At 41.0% G+C, this 21,311-nt stretch overlaps 1 protein-coding gene across 2 annotated transcripts; it reads right to left on the bottom strand.

Moving 5' to 3' along the window:
• Positions 1–6,033: 6,033 nt before the first annotated feature.
• LOC123643534 (thymus-specific serine protease-like) lies at positions 6,034–17,358 on the bottom strand. 2 transcript variants are annotated; one of them, XM_045559100.1, is made up of 5 exons: positions 17,269–17,358; positions 13,909–14,110; positions 9,890–9,980; positions 7,276–7,484; positions 6,034–6,247 (listed from the first exon to the last, which is right to left on the bottom strand). In XM_045559100.1, the coding sequence occupies exons 2-5, from the start codon at positions 14,069–14,071 to the stop codon at positions 6,129–6,131; spliced, it is 582 nt and encodes a 193-aa protein (XP_045415056.1). In that variant the 5' UTR covers positions 14,072–14,110; positions 17,269–17,358; the 3' UTR covers positions 6,034–6,128. The 2 variants fall into 2 exon arrangements, with proteins under 2 accessions (XP_045415056.1, XP_045415057.1); XM_045559101.1 differs by lacking the exon at positions 17,269–17,358 and adding an exon at positions 15,252–15,322.
• Between the last annotated feature and the right edge of the window lie 3,953 nt (positions 17,359–21,311).

Genomic DNA, 21,311 nt, shown 5'->3' with positions numbered 1-21,311 from the left:
GAGAAAATGTCTGCCAATCTCCTACCTGATACAGGAATGTAGAATGTAAAATATATAAAAACTCTAATAAACTTGAATGAGAAAGAAAACCTAATGGAACATTGGGCACAAGATTTGAACAGACACTTACTAAAGAAAATATATGGATGGCAAAAAAGCACAGAAAAAGAGGCTCAGCATCTCCAGTTATTAGGGAGATGCAAGTTAAAGCTACAGAGTGATACTACTACATACAAATTAGAACTACCACTACTACTTACAGAACAGATTCACCACATCAAGTCATAACAAAGAACTCTTTTTTGCAGCTGGTGAGAATGCAAAATGGTACAACAATGTTGGAAAACAGTTTATCATTTTCTTTTAAAAGTTAAATAAAAACTTACCACATAACCCAGCTATTCTACATATAGGTGTTTTCCCAAGACAAATGAAAGCATGTATCTATACAAAGACTTTATATTAATGTTCATAGCAAATTTTTCTGCAATAAGCAAAAAGTAGAAGTAGCCTGAATGTCCATCAATGAATGAATGGATAAGCAAATTGTGGCATATCCATATAATAGAATACTACTCATCAATGAAAAGCAATGAACTGCTAATTCATGCAACAACATGAATGAGTCTCAAAATAAGAGAAACCAGACCAAAAAGCTATATATACTAAATGATCCCATTTATATAAAATTCTAGAAAATGAGAGCTTATTTATGGTGGAAAGCAGGTCAGTGGTTGCCTGGGGACAGGAGAGGGTGACGGTATGAAGAAGGCAGGAGAGAGAAATGATAAAAGATCACAAGAAAACCTTTGTGGGTAATAGCACAATTGCAATGGTGGTTTCATATGTCAACACTTGTCAAATTACACCTTCTAAACATATGCAGTTGATGGTATGTCAATCACACCTCAATAAAGTTGTTAAAATAGACATAGATCTTTGCTTTTCTGTAGATTACATGCAAGTGGGAACAAAAAAAAAAGATAAATATATTTTGTTAAGTTAAACCATATGAAATTGCCTGTTTTGCAGGCAAAAATGGACAAATATTAATTGCACATGATTCAACCTAATATATGTAAATGTTATGTAGTATGGTAGAAAACAATGAGTGTTCTGGGTAAATGAATAGTCAAGCAGGATAAGACAATTAGGATTTCCAGGTGGAGGCCCAGCTTGTGGATTTTAAGGAGGGTGGAATGTGGTCGGGGCAGGTCTCACTGAGACAATGATATGAAGCAAAGACTGGAAGGAGTGAGGGAGTGGGCCCCAAGGGCACACTGGGGGACGGAGAGCCATCCTGGGGAGGACAGAGCTGAGGGAAGGGCCCTAGGTGGGAGGGGGCCTTGCATGTTTAAAGAATAGTAAGAAGCCCAGTGGGGGTAAAAACTGAAATAATTTTTTAAAAACATATTGAGGTGCTCACAGAATAGCTGATAAGGCTGGAAAAGGAGACTTTGATGACGCATAGAAACGAAGTGAGGAAAATACCCAGGACCACAGGCAGGGCCAGACCTGACAGGTGGCATCCTGGGTACATGCGGAGCTCCCAGCCCGGCTCCCACGGCAGCCCTGGACTCGGGGGGGACATTGGTGCCCACACCACTGCTACCCACCGCAGGGAGTGCCCTCTCCTGACTCCAGGTCTGTCACGACCAGCTCCAGATTCACAGTCCCAATGGATAGAGCTGTTTTGCCAAGGCTGAGTCATGTCCCCAGCCCCGGCTGCTGGGGAAGGGGAAGCATCTGGCATTTTCTGCTTTTACAGTGGGAGTGGGCTCTGCCTCCCCCCAAACCTGTCCCCTTCCCCCAATACAATCATCTAGGGGGACCTCCCTGCACCAGAGGAAGGAGATAAGACAAAGTCCAGGGGAAAGAATAAAAGCCCTCATCTACCCTCCGTAGTGGAGGGCCATTGGAAGGAAGCTGTCTTGTGCCTAGTGCCACCAACAGGGCCCATTAGTGGCATTTTTATGATAGAGGGGAAAACAAGGCAGAGATTTATACATTCTATAAAAAGTCCTACTGAAAATAGTTTTGGGGAGGTTTGACAATTTAGACTACTGCACAAACCAAGAGGAAATGAAACACAAATTCCCTGTGATAGAAATATAAAATGAATTATTGTTTTCAGTTGCTTCCAAAGGACCTGCAAACACTAATCCACCACCGCAGGGGTACCCAGGAATTCAAACAACAGTTTTCCCATGGTTACGACAGAGTTGCATGTCCAGGTTGGAGAAAACCTGCTCCTCTGTGACCCCCTGTCTCAGGCAGTGTTTCCCTGTGAGCATCACAGCCTGAGAATGGTGGCCCCTGCCTCTTTCCCTGCTGGACTTAGAGCCTCTTCCGTTCTTGGAGGTGTGACTTGAAGAAATGAGAAGTGCAAAATGCTGCAAGTGATGTCAAATGCGCTATTGCCCCATTCACTGTTGAATTAAGTGCACAGGTGTGCTGCAGGAGAAGAGGGGAAGAGGAGCGGGGAGGGAAGGAGCCCCGAGCCAGGACAGCTTTGCGGACCAGGGACCAGATCGCTCAAGGCTCCATGCTCAAAAGGGCCTTCTGAGCTGGGGGTGTAATGTTCTGCAGGCGCTGTCTTGAAATGCGTAATATTTTTATCTTTGAATTTGTCTGAATTCCAATGGGCTGCACAAAGCTCTGAGCTCCTACTCAGGAGCGTCCCACCTCCCGCTCCCTCCCCGCCACCTGGGGACAGGTCTTGGGCTCTGTGCATGGGGAGGGCACACACTGCCCCAACAGGTAGCCCGGTATAGAGGGATCATGACACTAAATAGCAAATTAAGAACACCATGACGGGATGAGAGAGACCCCGGGAGAAAAGAAAAAGGCTTTTTCCTGATTTTTGAACAAAGAGCCCTGCGTTTTCAGTCTGCCTTGGGCCAGGCAGATCGTGCGTCCAGCTCTGCACGGGGCTAACAGGGAAGCAGGAAAAGCGCAGCCTTGGGAAGGAGAAGGAGCAGGCGCGAGCGAGGGATGTGGAGGGCAGGCGGCGTTCAGACGGTTGTGGGAATGGTTTACGGTTTGCCCTTGGCAACCAGGGCGCCGAAGCCTTTTCTTTGCCCCACTCCCGGCTGTGCATTAAGGGAATAAAATATTTTAAAAGCAATTATGATGTACCACGTAATGTGCTGAGAACTGGAGCTGCTTTACATAGGGTGGGGAGGGTCAGTGTCTCTTAAAAAGTGACAATTTGATCTGAACCTAACGTGACATCTGATCTGAAGCCGGCCAGAAAGATCTGCGGGGAGGAGTATTTGAGGCAGAAGGAACAAAGCCTCCAGGTGGGGAAAAGCTTAATTACCAGTGGTTTGCCAGTGGTTTGTGCACAGGAATGGTTTTATAAAATAATGATCATGACCCAGGATATCGACGGAAGAAATGCTTCCTTCCTTTTGACCTTAAAGTGGCTACTATTTAATCCACTAAGTGACAGGCTGGTGGATACTATCATTTACTTTTGTCCATTGCAGAACATTGATGAGCTGTTGAACATTAGCGGTGACCTCCACTGACTACCATGAGTTGATACTAAGTGCCTCTTTATTACCTGCAACTTTCACTAAAATACCACTTAGAAAAAATGTGCTTATCCAACAAATCTTGCTTAAGCACCTCGTACATTCAAAGATTCTTCAGGAGAAACATTGAGGAATAAAAGCTCCAGGTTCTTTGGAATGGAGCAGTGGGCAAAAGGCACTTAACCTTGAGAACATGATGAGTCCTAAGAGAGGTAGGAAATCAGTGCCCTGGGAGTCCAGCTGGGGTAGCATCCCTGTTATCGGAGGTTTAGTGGAGAGAGGGCCTGTGAGCTAAGCCGAGCATAGGTAAATGTCAAAGACTGCATTAATATTAGCCCCCCCAAAATCTTATAGATACTAAAAAGCATCAGTATCTTGTGTATCACAAGTTTTCCAAGTTCTTTCTTAGCTCATTTGAAGTTTATCAAAGCATTTTTAAAAATGAGATTTCAACTGGGCTCATTTATTTTACCAAACTTCTCCATGAATCAATTTGCAGAAAGGGTGAGACCAAAACAGAAGTCACAGAGATGTTCCACAGTTTTAAGGTTCTAGCTCTCAGAAACAATGTAGTTTAAAACTCTCAAGGTGCCTCAATCACTACCTTTATAAAGTCTTATGGTTTGATATAGACTTCAACATATTTTATAGAATACCTAATTCCATCCTGACATTTTAGAAATAATAAAGCCTGTGTCCAAAGAGTCAATTAGCTTATGTAGAGTTACATCTGTCCCTCTCACTGTCCTTCTAAGATTTTTTTCTCAGAAGACATGTTGGTATATAATAAATGAGGCAGGTTTGTAAGCAGTCTGTTGTCAAGCATGGCAATAAAGTGAAATGGGGGTGACATCTATCTCTCCAGGAGTAGAAAAGACCCTGCTTAAGTTTCCTCTGAGGGCAGAAGCCCACACTTTCTAGGAACCTGTGGCAAAATAACCTTCTCCTTTGAAGATGTCCCCGTCCTAATCCATGGATCTGTGAATACTGAGGTCACATGGCAAAAGGGAATTAAGACTATACACGGAATTAAGGACCCTGGTTTATCTAAGTAAAGATTTTATCTAGTGAGATAAGTCAGGCAAGGCTTCCCTGAGCAGGAGATATTTGAGCTGACATCTCCAAGGTGAAGAGGAGATAATGAGGCCACAAAAGCCAGGAGAAACCGTCCATATGGTTAAAATAGCACAGTCAAGAGTTCTGAGGCCAGCGAAGCTTGAAGAGTATGAGGGATTGAAGAAGACAGTGTGTCTGGAAGGGAGAGACAGAGAGAAACCAGTTTGAAACAAGGTAGAGAAGCTGGTAGTGGGTTGACTACGCAAAACCCTGCAAAGAGAAGAACAAGTCCACTTTCACCTTGAAAGCAGCGGCAGGCTATTGAACGACTGCCTTAGCTCTAATGGAGGTTAAAAGTGATTCATTTTTAGGATACAAATTTACCTGAACAAAATGCATCTTTAAGGAATGCTGCAAAATGCTCCCATAATGTGTTTCAGCATATTGTTTTAGAAGGCTTGCTCTTGAATCTTGAATAAATATGGTTTAACAATAATAGTATTGCTCCCTGTAGAAAAAGATGTGCTATATACATCCAACTTTTTCAAAAAAATTTTAAAATTCATAGAATTTTAACTGAGTATATTTTCAGAACTGAAAATAAACTGATCTGGACAGAATTTTAATGAAATGTTCCCACTGGTATTATTGTGAGTAGATGACAGACATGCTATACCATTCTCCAAGCTCCAAGAGGACTGGGATCCAGTGTTTCCCAGGCATTCTATTTTGTTTTATGAATTCATTTTGATTAGCTGATGTGGTCACAAGAGATCTATCTCCAAATTCCCTGGAGTAAGAAAGGTACAAAGGGGCACTTAGGCCCAAATTGTTTTCCTAACCAAACACACATATACACACACAAATACACACACACAGATGGCTAACCAAATGACAACCAAATCACATATGTACATTTTATGAATGGACTTTATTAAAAACATGAAACTGACATTGTCTTAGGAAATCCAGTCTACATGCTGTCTACTTCTGTAGCAACCAATAATTCTCCAATATAATTAACTGCTATGTTGGAATGGTTCAATGCTTCTAAACATCACAAAGAAAGAACTTGATGAAGTCTCTTTAAAATACAATGCACACATACAATTTAAATCTAAAAGTACTGTCCTGGGCTGGGTGCAGGGTCTTATGCCTGTAATCCTAGCACTTTGTGAGGCTGGAGTGGGAGGATTGCTTGAGGCCAGGAGTTTGAGACCAGCCTGAGCAACAGCAAGGCCCTGTCTCTACAAAAAAATAGAAAAATTAGCCAGGGGTGTGGTACACACCTGTAGTCCTGGCTACTTGGGAGGCTGAGACAGGAGAATTGCTGGAGTCCAGGAGATTGAGGTTGCTGTGAGCTATGATGACGGCACTGTACTCTAGCCTGGGAGACAGAGCAAGACCCTGTTTCAAAAAAAAAAGAAAAAGGACTGTCCTTTCATTTGCTCTAATTTCATTCTTTCAGTGGTTTTGTATTTTAGTAAGAAAATGGAGGGCAGATTTTGAATTCCATTGAGCTCTTCTTTCTCATCAATTACTCGTGTTAGTTAGCCACTTTTGCAGAAACTCAAAGACTTTTTCTCGTGCATGAGTTAGTTCAGCTGAATCATTATTTTGGGCTGGATAGATATTTGCACAGTGGGCTTCACCTAAAATGTGAAAAGGAAAGATCAGAATACCTCTTCAGCAAGTATTCTTAACCCTGGCTGTACATTAATACATCTAGGAGGTTTTAAAAATATCTATGTCCTGGACAATTCTCAGAAATCTTATTTAATTGGTCTAATATTTATTAAAAACACTTATTGCTTGTTATTAATCACCAAATGGTACAAATAAATGCAAGCGATAGGAAAATGCCTAATCTTATCAATTTAGAGATTAATGTTTTTAATAGTCTCATTCTTCAACTCAGGCTATGAGTTTATTCCCTGGAAGTTACAAATACAAAGTTATTAGCTACTGGAAATAGGAGTAAAAGCTGATTTATAGTTTTGTTGAATTTTAAGATACATTTAATTAAATATGTTTACTTCCTTTATTTTATTTGTTTTACAGGTTAAACAAAACAAAACTGAGGCTCAGGTAGTTCACATGACTTCTAGAGATGATTGTTGATGAAGCCAGTTCACCAGGGCATGTATTTTATTTGCTTTGATCTAATAGTGTTCTAGAAATATATGGGAGCCTCTCCCACACACACACACCTGACTTTTATTTTGATTTGCAAAGATTTGGCGGGACTTTAGGCTTAAACTTAAGGTGATAGCTTTGCAAATACCATGTTAACATAATAAACAGAAGGTTTTTATTTTGCAAAGGGATAACACTTGAACATCTCAAATACTAAAAATGGATTATTCAGATCCTTTTAAAGCTTACTTTAGCAATTTCCAACAAACAAAAGTTAATTTTTAGTCCAGGGAATCTTTGCATTCACCATAAATTTATTGTGCTAAGAACTAGGCAGATAGATCATGGACACATCTTTTGCTTAGAATTCAAACTTATCTAGACAAAATAGCTCATTTTAATGAGTAACAAGAGTCCTGAAATAATGTGACCTCATGTCACATTATCTGAAACTTTCTAAACTGCTTGTAGGAAAATCTCTAAGTCCAACAGTTAACAAAGTGATTCATTTTGAATCCCTATGAATATTAACAACTATGTTTACCTTCAATGTAAACAGCAGGCAAATCTTTGCTGATATCTTTTATTACTCCCAGAGCATGCCAAGGGTCAATAGAACCATTGGCAAAGACAATTTTGCTTCCTGTCACATTCAGGCCACTATAGAACTCATTGGTGACCTGAACAGCCTGAGCCACTGAAAGGGCATTGATCTCAGGGCCCAAGATATCTGAACACTGCTGAAGAAAAAACCTGCAAAAATAAATAAATAAATAATAATAATAATCAATTGCACTTCTGATCCTGAGAAGCAAGAAAGAGGAGTTCAAGAGAGGTATAAAAAGGAAGATTGTGGAGATCAATTTTTGTGCTTTGTTTTCTCCTAATAATCTGGATTTGTTGAAATGGCTAAAGAAACATCTGCAATTTAAAAAAGGAATCATTTAAAACCCAATTATCTCAGATTGGTTATTTCTCATGGAGACATTTCTTCAATGTGCTAAATTATCAGTTCCTTGCCAAACACGTAAAGATGCTATAATACAGCAAAATAGCTTCTCATTTGACCTGTGTATTATATTTACATGATAATGTTTACATACACAATATTATTTCTTACTCAGATGAAAGCATGTGCTGAGACCCTAATTCTCTAGACTCCAACTTCCTATGTACATAACAACTATTGGATTCAGACTAAGTAGAGAAAGTTATGCATTCTTCATCAAAGAAGTCATATTCAAGTCAAGATAAATACTGAATATTGAACGAGCTAGCATTTGAGAAATGTAGTACTACTTTCTAAATGAAGTTGTGTTAGTAACGCTCCTGTTAAAAAAAAAAAAAAACAAAGGAAGGAGGGGGCTATTCTTATACAGTATACCTCTCAGTTGAAAGTGAACTTTTGGCTTCTTGGACTTGTTTTATAAAGATATATGTAGCCAGAGTTTGCATATTTCAGCTAAGTTGTATTCCCAAAAAGTCGCAAGAAATGGAAAAGAGCTAAAAGAAAATAAGGTCTAAAAGCAAGATAGCAATCGTGAGTTGCAAGAATATGTCATAATAATGAGAAATTGAAGGAGGAAACAAAGGAGGAGAGAAGCTTCGTCTCCTGAATCCCGGGGTGGGGCTGGGTGGGCAGTAAATCCAAAGGAAACAAAGGAGAAACAGGTGCCTGGGCTTTCTGACATCCAGCAGGTCAGAACGAAGAGACACATGAAGGGTGTCTGCCCCAACACAGGTTGTGCTGTCTGTGCCTCCTTGAAGGCACCACTCTAAAACATGTGACCTGGACTGTGTCTTTGACTTTGCTAACCCAGGGCTACATTCCTCCTCACTGGAGAGCTGAGAGGTTTCAATGTAGGGAAAAGGCAGAAAAGGAAGGTCGAGAGAGCCTGAGAGCAGCCATTTTGACCTATACCAGACCCTAACCACCCTGAGCAAGGAAGTCACTAGCAAGTTGCTAGCCAGGGACCACCTGAATTACTAACCTGGATGCCTTACAAAGTGTTGGCACTTACCTTTCTGTGACAGCAGTTTATGATTAACCTTTACGGCCTGACCACAAGACAATGCTGGCCATGTACAGCTGTTTCCTAATGGGGTTGTTGAGCATTTAAAAACATTACCATTGCCCCATAAGGGGAGCCCCTCCTGCCCGGGAGAGGACCCCTACTCTGTGGAGTAGGACCTGTGGTGTGTATCTCTCAATAAACTTTCCTGTTGCTAGTTGGCTCACTCTTGAATTCTTTCCTGCACGAAGCCAAGAACCCACTCGGTGAGTTCAGGGGGCTTTTCTTCCTTCCCTGCAACACCCCCTGCATCTGTCTGGGGAGCTGGAGAGGAGAAACTACGAGCTTCACCTGGACAACATTTGGTAATTTTGTGTTGTTTCTACCCTCAAAATTAGACAGGGTAGGTAGGTAGATAGAGATACATACATACAATGTACCCCCTCCCACATACATACCCCCAATATCCCTCTGCTCCTCGTACCAAAAAAAAAGGTAATAGGAAATGGTTCCAAATGGCTCTAAACTCCTCCATATCCAACAACTTCAGTTTCTAATGGGAACTTCCTTGAAGGCAGGGACTACACTTGGCTGAACCAAACCAATAAATAAGAACAAAAGAACACTAATAGACCAGGTTAAAGTTAGAGGCCTGGTGTCATCTCTCCAGCAAATCTTGCCTAATCTAAAAGGTAAAATATATGGACATCTTGCATTCCTTGATAAGAATGTGTATTTTATTTGCATCTTTGATATAGCTTATGTTTCTGAACTCTTATGTTTCTGTGTTTTTTAATTGATACCTCAAGAACAATTTTAGTAAACCAATATTAAGGGAAGTATTTCAGCAATGCTAGCAATTGGGAGAGGGAATGCTAGTGTATACCCTGGCTTAGATCACACAGAACCATTAATGTTTCTGACCCTCTGAAGTTTGACATCAAAATAGAGAAAGTTTAAGAAACTGAGTTTTAATTTTGTATATCTTATTGTCACTTGTCAAACTTCCATCTGGAAGATTTCTCCCTTAAGTTTTCACTGACTTAGGCTTGGCTGATCTGGTCAATATAATCCTTCCTGGAAACATAGACATGACCTGCAGTCACGGATTCTAGCAGCAAACAGAACTTCAGGCAGATCCTTTACCTCACAGGGAATCCAGAGAAGGGCTGGTTCTTCGAAGTCGAGCTCGGATAGAAGCCAAATTCAGTGCACGTCTGATACAACCACTGCCTGGCTACAAAGCAAAGCATCAATTATCTCAAGAGTAACGACATTTCACTAGTGACCTGAAAAAGACCCGAAATCTTTAAAGGATTCTATTTTACAACATTCTCACACCTTAGGAGAACAATTTGGAGCTCACATTTTTGTAGATGTTTTTTCAGTCGTGTCCAAACATGACCACACCAACAAGCTGCAGTTGAGTCCAATGGCCAGGCACGCTGCCAAGGCCCCACACTCTTGAAGGGGCCCCCTCCCCTTGCTCTCAGCACCTGGGGTCTGTCCACTCTCCTCGCTCTACTCCCAGCCTCTGCCGGAGCGTGTTCCATGCTCTCTGCCTCCCTCCCCAGTTGACTTCTCCCCAGGATCTCTGTTTCTTCACCGCCAACTTTCTTGAGTGAGTGATGTGCACTTGATACATTCGTTTGTCACCTTCTCTGTACCCTCAGGTCTCCAATGGATACCTTTATATCCTCCTGCTTCTGCGGCATTTGACGCTGTGCGCCAAGACCTCCTCCTGAGCTTCCCCCTGGCTTGTGACATGCCTCTCTCAGATCTCCTCCTGCCTCGCTCAGGCTCAGCCCCTTTCTCGGTCCCTCTGTCACATGTTGGTGTTCTCTCGGGCCTCTTCTCCCCAAGACCCAAATCCTAGCTGCTAACTCCCAAATCTCTCCTCTAGCCCAACCTTTCTCTTGCCTGCAAACCATACCCTCTAGACATCTTCATTGGAACCTCAAAAATTACACATTGAAAATAGAATGATAGATCACCCTGACTAGACTCCTTACTCGTAGACGTCTTTTCCACTGTGTACCCCTTTTCACCCGTCTACCTAGGCCAGAAAGAAATGAGATGCAGCCGGGGTCCTCGTTACCTCTCACCCTCTTACAGCCACCGAGTCCTGCCAAGATCATGTCCCAGCTCTCTGGTCTCCACAGGCATCGCCCTTGCTGAATGCGACGCTGTCATCATTTCATGCATGAACCGTCACAACAGCCTCTAAACTGGGTTCCTTGCCTCGTTATCTCCTGTTGTCTCTAGCCTCTCAAGGCCTTTGGAAAAATATTCTAAACCTCATGCATGAACTTCCCTTCCCCAGTCACTGATCTCCACAGACTGTATGATCAAGTCCAGACTTCCTACGGGCATATGAAGGCTCTTCAGGACGTGGCCCTGCCCACTGGTCTAACCTTGTCTCCTGCCATCGCAAGGTGCCACCCCCTACACTAGGCTCTGCAGCTATACCACACCCCATGGTCTAGCCCCAGGGCGGCTCCACATCTCTGTGCCTTTTCTACATCTGCTTTATCAGCCTAGAACAACATGCGTCTCCTTGTCTGATTTGCAAACTTCTGCACACCCTGCCACCTGAACTCAAAGATTGCTTCTTCTGAAGTCTTCTTCCCTTACTATTTCCCCTTACTATCTTTCTGTTTCATTTTCAGAGCTGCTCCGACCTTCTTACACATGTTCCTATGAAAGCCCCCCTCTCTGGCAGCTATCACGGTGCCTGGCTGGAAACTAAACCAAAGAATCGGAGTCATGAACAACAGTTTGGAAACGTGATTCATCTAAAGGCTAGCCACTATATCAAGAACCTAGGCATCTGCATAATAGTTTACAGCTCTTAGCAAGCAGGTGAAAAATGTAGTAAAAAGTGATCCAGAATGCCTGGAAGTGGGGAGAAGGACAGATTACAATTTGAGATGGGAAGGACAGGGTGAGCATCATTCAGAAGGGAGTGTAAGCAAAGATGTGAAGGAGGTGAGGGAGTAAGGAAGACCACGTCCTGGAACATCACTGGACCAGGATGCCTGCCCCAGAGCGAGTGGGAAGGAGGTCAGACTGGATGGGACTTTGTCTACATTATAAAGACAGTGGCTTTTCCTCTGAGGGGAAAAGTCATTGTTGCACTGTTTTGAGCAGAGGCAGGAGGGATCTGCTTGGTTCATTAGGAATCACTACAGGTGCTGAGTTAGAGTAAGTGCAAGGGTCAGTGCAGAGGCAGAGGGGTCAGGCAGCCATTCTAATAATCCCACCAAGAGCAGGTAGCAACCATGGAAGAGGAGCAGAGAAGGAGTTAGATTCTGGGAAAATCCAGGTCCCAAAAATTAAAAACATGTCTTGGGAATCAATTTGGGATTTTCCAAGTCCATACATTCTGGAGCCATAATCTGAGGAAACTTTCTAGCTCTGACCTATGCAAGACATTTATTTGGAAGGTTTGTTGGGCATCAAATATAATAGGAAGGCTAAAGTGTCTCTTCTTTTCCTGTCAATTTCATTCTCCATAATTATCTTTTTATATTTACATTTGTACATTTGATAAGGATGTGCAATCAAACTACTCCATGATGCAAGTTTAAAAAAAGACTATTGCTCATCCCACGAGCTGGGTTTTGTGTATATATATACACATACACCTATAAAATATGTATATGTGTACACAAAACCCTAACCATGCATGTATTACTCATAATTATATTCTTGCAGGTGTATCTAACTCCATAAAAATATGAGTTATGTTCTAATGGTGTCTACCACATTTGAATTATTAAATTGCCCTTCACTATGAGAAACTAGTGCTAAACACCAATGGACAAATAAAGGAAAGAGTAATCAGATATTGAAGCTTATTTTTAATAGGCAATGAAATCTATCAATCCTTCAATATCTCCACCAACGTTTGTGAGCCCCTATTTGCACCAGGCATTATCTCAAACACTAGAGATATAAAAATGAACAGGCCACAGTCTTTGGCTTCAGATTGCTGACAGTCTAACAGGAGAGGCAAACAGACTTTACAGCTTAAACTTCACCTTCGGTAAGACTTCTCTTACTTGAGCCTATTCCTTCCGCACACTGGCAGCAGCCGTAGCCTTCACACTCTTTCCTGGCTGAACACCCTCTCAGGTCCCGCCTCACATAGTTCCTGGGAGTGAATTAAAAATTTGTAGCCGGAGGCCAGGTGTGGTGGCTCACACCTGTAATTCCAGCACTCTGGGAGGCCGAGGTGAGTGGATCATTTGAGCTCAGGAGTTTGAGACCAGCCTGAGCAAGAGCGAGACCTCGTCTCTACTAAAAAAAAAAAAAAAAAGAAAGAAAGAAATTATATAGACAACTAAAAATATATATAGAAAAAATTAGCCGGGCATGGTGGCACATGCCTATAGTCCCAGCTACTCAGGAGGCTGAGGCAGGAGGAATGCTTGAGCCCAGGAGTTTGAGGTTGCTGTGAGCTAGGCTGTTGCCACACCACTCTAGCTTGGGCAACAGAGTGAGACTCTGTCTCAAAAAAAAAAAGAAAAAAGAAAAAGAAAAGAAAAATTCGTAGCAGGAGTCCTTACCTACACTTTTGCTACAGGGCTTCCTTCACTTTCAGGAAAGGCACGGAATTCTTGCAGCCTGTCTTGGCTCTAATTCACCCCACGGAGTATTGGGTAAAAAAAAATAACATAGGAGAAAACATAAATAACTCCTTCTAGGGGGATTTTAAATTCTGATAAATACTAACCCTCTGGCGTGGTGCAAGGCATTGGTGGTGTTAAAAAGCTCTCTGGGCGATTACCAGGTCTACCCAAGAATGAGAAACCCTACAAGGAACTGCAGCTAGAGTACTTTCTTGCTTTTGATAGCTCTTGTTTTAGTATGTCGTTTCAGTGTTTTGTTAAAAGATAACAGCACACTTCTGAGAAGCACTGTGAGGCATCTTTCTTGACCCTGCAGAGTTTCTGTCATTTCTGTGTGAGGAGAGTTACTAGTGATGTCCTGCACCCCTTTGCCACTTGTTAAAGGGCATTTACCTCCTCCTTGCTAATTCCTCCCCGTGCGGAATTCCGTGTTCGGAATCTGTGTTCCAAGAATGTTTAAGGCTGGTGGCCTATGCTCACATTTTTCAACCCTCAAATCCAAATTCCAAATGTCACCAGGCAACACTTTACCTCCTTCTGCAGCGGGGCCCTCCCAGGAGGGGTCAGCCAGGACCTCCACGTATTTCTGGTAACTAGAGTCCTGGCACGGCACGCTGTGCTGGTCAGCCACTAGCTGCACAGCCACTGCGTATCTGTTGTAGGGCGAACCCAGGGAGGCATCGGTCATGATCATACACAGGTCATCAATAGTGACCCTAGATCCCGGCAGATCCTGTAAAACCAAGACTCCAATCACCCTTTAAAGAATATGCATTCTGAGCAATAAAAAAGAATAAACTTCCAATGCATGCAACAACATGGATGAATCTAAATGCAACATGCTAAGCGAACGGAGACAGACTCAAAAAGCTACATGCTGCACGATTCCATTTAGAACATTCTGGAAAAGGCAAAACTATAGGGGCAGAACTCTGATTACTGGTTGCTTCGGGGTGGGAGAAGGGATTGACTGTAAAAGGCTGGGAGAAGTTGGTGGGGTGGTGATGGAAATGTTCTATATCTCAGTTGCGGTGGTGTTACGTGACTGCCTCTGTCTGTCAAACTCAAAACTATACACTAAATTCACTGTATGTAAATTATACCTCAATTAAAAAAAATTTTAAAGAATATGCATGGATAAAAAATACTAAAATTTTAAAAAATAATAGACATAGAACTAGCTTTCAAATCTAAATGAAATTTAAATTTGAAACTTATTTTAAATGTCTAAAGTGGTTGCTTTTATTTAAAGAAGATACAAATAAAACAAATACAAATTTCCACAGTACGGGACTCCAGGTTACTTAGCCTGGAAGAGGATTATACAAGGCTATTTCGTGTTTGATTTTTCCCTTGAAAAAGATGGGGGAAAAAAAAAAAACTCAACTCACCTAACTGGGTTTCAGGGATATTTAAAAAAAAAAAGGAAGATAATCTCCCTGTGTGAGATACATTTCTTACAACTACTAATTTGTTTTAGCAAAGGCACAGGATCTCTGGGATTCTTGGCCTATGAGTGAATACTATATTTTTGCAACTTTCTAAAGTTATAAAACTTTGTACATTTGCCATATTCTCAGGACTGTGGTACATAGAAGTATAAGGCGGCATGCCTGTCTCTGGGAAAGCCAATCTAGATGAAAAGGCAAGACATAAGGCAAAAAATAATGCATGAAAATTAGCTGCTGGTGGCACTTTGTGAGTAGGAGAGCCACGTGGGGTTAAGGAATTACAGGAGGCTTCTGGAGGAGCTAAACCACAAGGTTGTGCAGATACAATAAAAAAGTGCATTCTGGTGGCAGAAATGATCAGCCGCTAAGAACAGCCCAAAGAGGGAAACAGAGAAATGACCTGGCGCCAAAATCATCCTTCACCTTAAAAGCAGGGTAGTGGCTTTTCAGCTAAGCAGTAAGTCTGGGCTTTGCTGGGTCTGGCAAACCCTGAAGCCTGAAGCTCAGCATCCCTGTCGTCAGGAGGATTCAGCTGCCAAACCCAACCTGAGCCAGGTCAACGTTCGCCATATATATCAAGGGGCCTCCAGAGAGTTTGTTGACAACGTATGGCTGAAGCTCCATTATCCCAAGGCATGGATTAGATGTTTTTGATTGAACCAGGGGAAGAAGCCTTCAATAACGCATTTGCTGAGTGCACAGTGTATGAGTGGCACTGTATTAGGTGTCATGGAATAAATGGTTTTTCCTCACTTCTCTGAGGCTCTCCAGAAACAAACATCAGTCTTCACAGTAGATCTGTACATTCAGGTCAGGATTTTAAAAAGCCACAAGATTTTCAAGCCACTGACTACTCCTTAATGTGAAAGGAACCTCTACGTTGAATTTTAGTGTGTTCTCAAAATGTAAGATTGATTTTCTTTTAAAATGGCAAGACAGAAGATTTGAAATTTGCAGTTAGCAACCCACACATGTCCAAAACTATTCTGAGATTCTCTGACCTAAAAGAACAGTACAGTCCCTTAAAAAAACACACACAACGACAATAACAACAAAACACAAGTATACTTAGCAAACTTTAAATGAAGGATCAAAGAGAAAAGTCAAGTCTTTCCATGTATGTCTTTTAGTCACTTCCCATGAAACTCCACCCAGAATTATTGGGTGTGGTTTGTTTTTTAAAAAAACTAAGCCAACATGTGCTGAAGGAAGGAATCTGGTTGGCTGTTCAAGAGCAAAGTGTGAGTGTGAATTAGGACACTGGTTTTCATCAAATAACACCATTGGCTCCACGGAGACCTTGCTGTGGCATCAGCAGGGTGGGCTGACTTAGTTATTATGTAGCTGTCCAGTTAGCCAGGTGATTGCCTCCTGTACATCAGTGTTCTTAACTAGGTCATGGAGATTAAAATGCTCGCCTCCAGAGCTATTATTTCAAATAAATGAGATAAAGTTTATGAAACTGACCAGCAGAGTGGCTGGCACAGAATCAGTATTTGGTAAATTGATGCTGTACTCATGACAGTGTAAACATTTAATGTAGGAAAAAAACAGGAGAATGGAATCATTGGATTGATAGAGTCTTGGGAATTAGACTCTTTGCTCTAATTTGATTACATGTGGAATTGATCAACAGGCCACATGTTCAGGTGTGAACAGGGACTACAATGGCAGGGCAAGTAAGCCAGAGCCTTGGGAGTCAGAAAGGTTCTCAATGAACCTGGCCCATTGTTCATGTCACTTTGGACAAGCCACTGAAACTGCTCAAGTCTCAGTTCCTCACCTGTAAGATGAAACTAACATGGGGATGTTGTGAGGATTACAGAAGACAAAGAGCAGAGACTACTTAGCATAGGGCTGAGGCCAGCTAAGTCCTTGGTTTATGGAAGGTGTTATCGGGATTGTGCATTACTAACTAAATGGAATGATTCAGAGAGCTTCAGTGTTCATTTCTGGGCAAATTTACTATTTTTACAAGTCCAATTAATTGGCCAAAGATCAAAATGCATGCTTTTGGCCTTCTGGTAGAACAATTCTATCTGCATTGGAAATTAATCTCTGAAAATTTTCCAAATCACTGGAGGCCAGCCAGCAAGTTCTGGACTGATTGTCACCTTTGCAGAGAGTTCCTCCCCAAGAAACAGGACACCTAATGCCCCCGCGATAAAGCAAGCAACCACCTTCCTTTTAGTCAGAGGCGAGATTGGCAGGCATAAAATTAGTGATACACGGATAAAAGAAGCCAAGAACCCCTCCGTGTATAAATTACAGGGGAGGGCATTGGTGCTAAAATGTGGATCTTGTATATCCATAAAAACATAAAAATGCATATTCAGTCAACTCAGTTATTTAAAGTGATAGAAAGACTTATGCCAAGCATGCAAACTAAATGAAGAATATGCGAATTACACAGCAGATGCCAAATCTATCTTTGAATTACCCTGGGGGAAAATATGAAGGCTACTTCCAAAAGGAAGAAAAGGGAAATTGTGACCTTCGTCACTTAAACAAAATTATCCAGGTGTATTTTGTTGGGAAGGAAAGTAGTAGTAGATGACTTCAGACATTTCAGATCACTTGAAACTGTGTTTTTGGAGTGAAGTTGTTGAGGGGTTCTGCTACACAGTGCTAGCCTCAGGATGGCAACTCTTGTCCTCTGGCTAGGTCTAATTATTCCTATAAACGTCCTTCTGAAAAGAACCATGCACAGGAGTTATTAAAAGTACAGCATAAGAGAGAGGCTTATAGGGCTAAACATATATGTTATATATATATAGTTATATGTACATATTTACATATATTATATATATTTATATATACATATTTAAACACATATATGTGTGTGTGTGTTAAGTTTGTGGTTTTACATTTAGTAGGGACCACTGTCTAAGTTTAGACCACTGCCTAAAGTTTTTTCTTTAAAGTGAGATTTTATTTTGTCTCATAAATGTTTTCCACATAATCATTCTTTGTAGAAAATTTTAAGATTACAACCCAGCAAAAAGAAGGAAATAAATTATACCATATTAGTTTAAATCAAAGATTACAAGAAGTGGCTACGTTTTGGCACACAGTAATCATTATTTTAGTTTTGAAATAGCTGCTAAATATTTTAATACCAAAGATGAGTAAAATGTAGAATTTTGAAATAATGTAGTAAAAGGTGTGCTCATCACTGAACCTGTGCCAACTCCATACTAAATGATTCATGGTCCTGAAGACTGGAGATGTATGTTTATTTGTTCATGTCTAAAGAGAAGCTCATAGCCTATGTATCTGGAAAAGCAGACTCTTCAGTCTAATTTCTCTAACCTATGCCTGACTTTGACAGCTCTCAGTACGAGAACACCCACTTATTTTCTGTCCTTTCTCCCTCTCTCAGCCCTTTTCTTCCTTTCGCCATTTTGCTTACCCCAAAAGATGTGTCCTGTCTGTTAAACTGAACAGCCTCCATAAAAGGGCTCGTCAGACGTTCCAGGAAATAGGCTGAATCCATTTCCGAGTTAATTTGCAGAGTTTCACACACTCTGAGGGAAAGAAAAGCGTGAATATAATTTTGATTTCCATTCCACTGAAGTTGCACATCCCAAATGTAGAAACATAAGGAACCAATGCTAGAATCAACCCTAGACTTTAAATAGTTTACATTGTTTCTAGCAGGTTTATATTGGTCAGGTTACCAGTTCTAGCCAACATTTTTATTTTTCAAAGAGAATGGTTTGTAAAAATAATTCCAGTTTACTTTATGTACCATGGAAGTTTTTAAAGTAATTTTATGTAAAGTATTTTAAACTAAGATTAAACTTTTAAAGTTTTATAACAAAGTTTGTAAAAGCGTTTTTATATCATTGTGCATGAAACACCACACTAAGAATGAGTTGATAAAAACATAAATTTGTTTTGTTATAATCAATATGAATGAAATGACATCTGTAAGCTATTATCACTGATTTAGTTATATATTTATTACTGAACAGACCATGTTTACACAATTCATGACAACTGGCCTTAAAATGCTCTGCACATGCCAATCATCATGGTCTCTTTCTTGGACTCTTTGACACTGTTAACTACTTACTCTGTCAATACTCTCAAATTGCTATAAATGCCTATTAACTCTCTAGATTTCCTGATCACTAATTAAATTAACTATTTCCTGCCGGGCACAGTGGCATACACCTGTGGTCCCAGCCATGAGGTCGGCTGGGGTAGGAGGATTGCTTGAGCCCAGGTGTTTGAGGAGGATGCAGTGAGCTGTGATCGTGCCACAGCACTCCAGCCTCGGCAATAGAGACCCTGTCTCAAAAAAAAAAAAAAAAAATTAACTAATTCTTATAAATTGCTCAAAATGGGGTCTAACACAAAATAAAAGTAAAATAAACTTACTGTTATCATTTATTATTAATGAAACCCATTTGCCCTCCTCCTGAAGGTTTTGTAAAAATGTGATTTTTTTTTACTAGGCTTATTCGAGAGTTAGAACTTTAATTTTCATTTTTAACCACCTTTAATATTTTACTTTGTTTCCATTAAAAGAAATGTGAAAAGAAAACATACCAAAGAAAATAAACTCCTGTTTTTATTTTAGGTATTCAGGCCTATTGTTTGGAAATTATGGAGCAATATTATATCCTTGTCTAATTCCTACATAAAATGATAAGTGCATTTGTGTGCATATACATTCATTTTATATTAGCAGATATAGTGGAAAAATATTCTGGAAAAAAGAATAGACACCAGATTGTTAACAATGATTACCTCTGGGAATGGGATTAGAGTAGATCTATCTTTATTTCTCAAGCAATATAGTTCTGTTAAAATTTTAATGTTTCAGCAGTTTAGACTTTCTTATAACCATGAAAACAATGAAAACGTTAAAAGATAATTATCTTTCCAGTTATATTGGTCAATACAATCCAAATTTTCTGTAGACACCAGCACTACTGTGTGCATGTGTATGTGTACACACTTGTGTACAAATATTAAAAAGCCCAAATACCATGTAATAATGATGCAGAATTTTTTAAGAAGAAGTAAAAGTTCTATCTCTTTTGCCCATAGCCCTTTATATCTTTCTGACCCTGTGCCCCTTAAGGCTTATTCTACATCTGCTTCCATAAGATTCCCACCCAGCCTGGCCTAGAACACTTGGTTTCACCATTTTGACCCAGATCCTACCTTTACGCCAATGGACTTTGGGTTTGGAAGTGAACTGTGGTGTTGGATCCTTGATGCTTTCCCACAGGTCAAAATGTGAACTGCCTGACGCTGCCCCACCCTCCCTGAGCTGGAATCTGATTCAGTGTTTAAATGTATTTCACACTAGGAGATTCCAGATTTCCCCAGAATAGAATTTATTCCTAGAAATCAGAAGTACTTTTCAAAAGCTATATTCCCTACCATGTGTTTCTAAATTCACTATGGATTTGCCATAGGCAGGTTTGGTCATGGTACATACGACATAGTCACAGCTGCTTTGACACTGTGTCTTTCATATGGTGGAACAAACTGTTTCTTGGGGCCAAGAGCAGCAGGTCATGCCTGTAATCCCAGCAGTTTGGGAGGCTGAGGCAGTAGGATCACATGAGCCCAGGAATTCAAGCCTGCACCACTGCACTCCAGCCTGGGCAACAGAGTGAGACCCTGTCTCTAAAAAAGGAAGGAAGGAAGGAAAGAAGGAAGGAAGGAAAGAAGGAAGGGAGGGAGGGAGGGGAAACTGTCTCCTGGTTGCAGATTGCATTCTTAACCTCAATTAGTCATCTTGAAACCTGATGGCCAAATATCTCTGGGCTCCAGTTTTCTTAGCTTTGAACCAGACAATATGTTCTCTAAGATCCCTGTGAGGTCCGGCTTCTAGGATCCCATGGGGCATACCCAGCCCACTAGCTAGTCCAGAAGAGACAAGGAGGGTAGAGGGTTTGTTATAACCTTCAGGGCTCAACAATCAGGACTCAAGATAGTGCCTGAAAGATGTGGTGCAGCTTCTACAAAAAGCCTTCATCCCCACATCGTTTACTAGAGGTATGCCACTGACTCACCATTGGCTGTCTGTGTATTTAAGCTAGTTTCCATTAGAGGTGCTAGATTTACATCAGTGCCTTCATAGTTGATGGGACTAGATGTTCTTTCATGGCACAAAACAGAGCATATGGGGATAAAACCTATATTCTGGATCTCATTAGAATGAGCCTCTAAGGAAAGGATCAATAAGACCCTGGTTGGCAATACGTCAAGGTGTTAAGGAATTTCAAAAGAAGTAGCCAAAAACTACGGTTTTTTTTTTTTTTTTTTTTTTTTTTTTTTTTTTTTTTGAGACAGAGTCTCACTTTGTTACCCGGGCTAGAGTGAGTGCCGTGGCATCAGCCTAGCTCACAGCAACCTCAAACTCCTGGGTTTAAGCGATCCTACTGCCTCAGCCTCCCCAGTAGCTGGGACTACAGGCATGAGCCACCATGCCCGGCTAATTTTTTTGTATATATATTT

This window comes from Lemur catta, chromosome 8 (genome assembly GCF_020740605.2).
Source record: "Lemur catta isolate mLemCat1 chromosome 8, mLemCat1.pri, whole genome shotgun sequence".
Taxonomy (NCBI): Eukaryota; Metazoa; Chordata; class Mammalia; order Primates; family Lemuridae; genus Lemur; species Lemur catta.
The sequence above is the reverse complement of the archived record's forward strand: the minus strand, read 5'-3'. Positions and strand labels throughout refer to the sequence as shown.

Bases quoted from the DNA above. Each gene is read 5' to 3' on its own strand.
- LOC123643534 (XM_045559100.1), bottom strand. From the start codon at position 14,071: ATGATCATGACCGATGCCTCCCTGGGTTCGCCCTACAACAGATACGCA. The intron at 9,981-13,908 runs GTAAAGTGTTGC...TTTGCTTTGTAG, and splicing joins GGGCCCCGCTGCAGAAGGAG to CCAGGCAGTGGTTGTATCAG. The intron at 7,485-9,889 runs GTAAAGGATCTG...TTATTTTTGCAG, and splicing joins TTCTCTGGATTCCCTGTGAG to GTTTTTTCTTCAGCAGTGTT.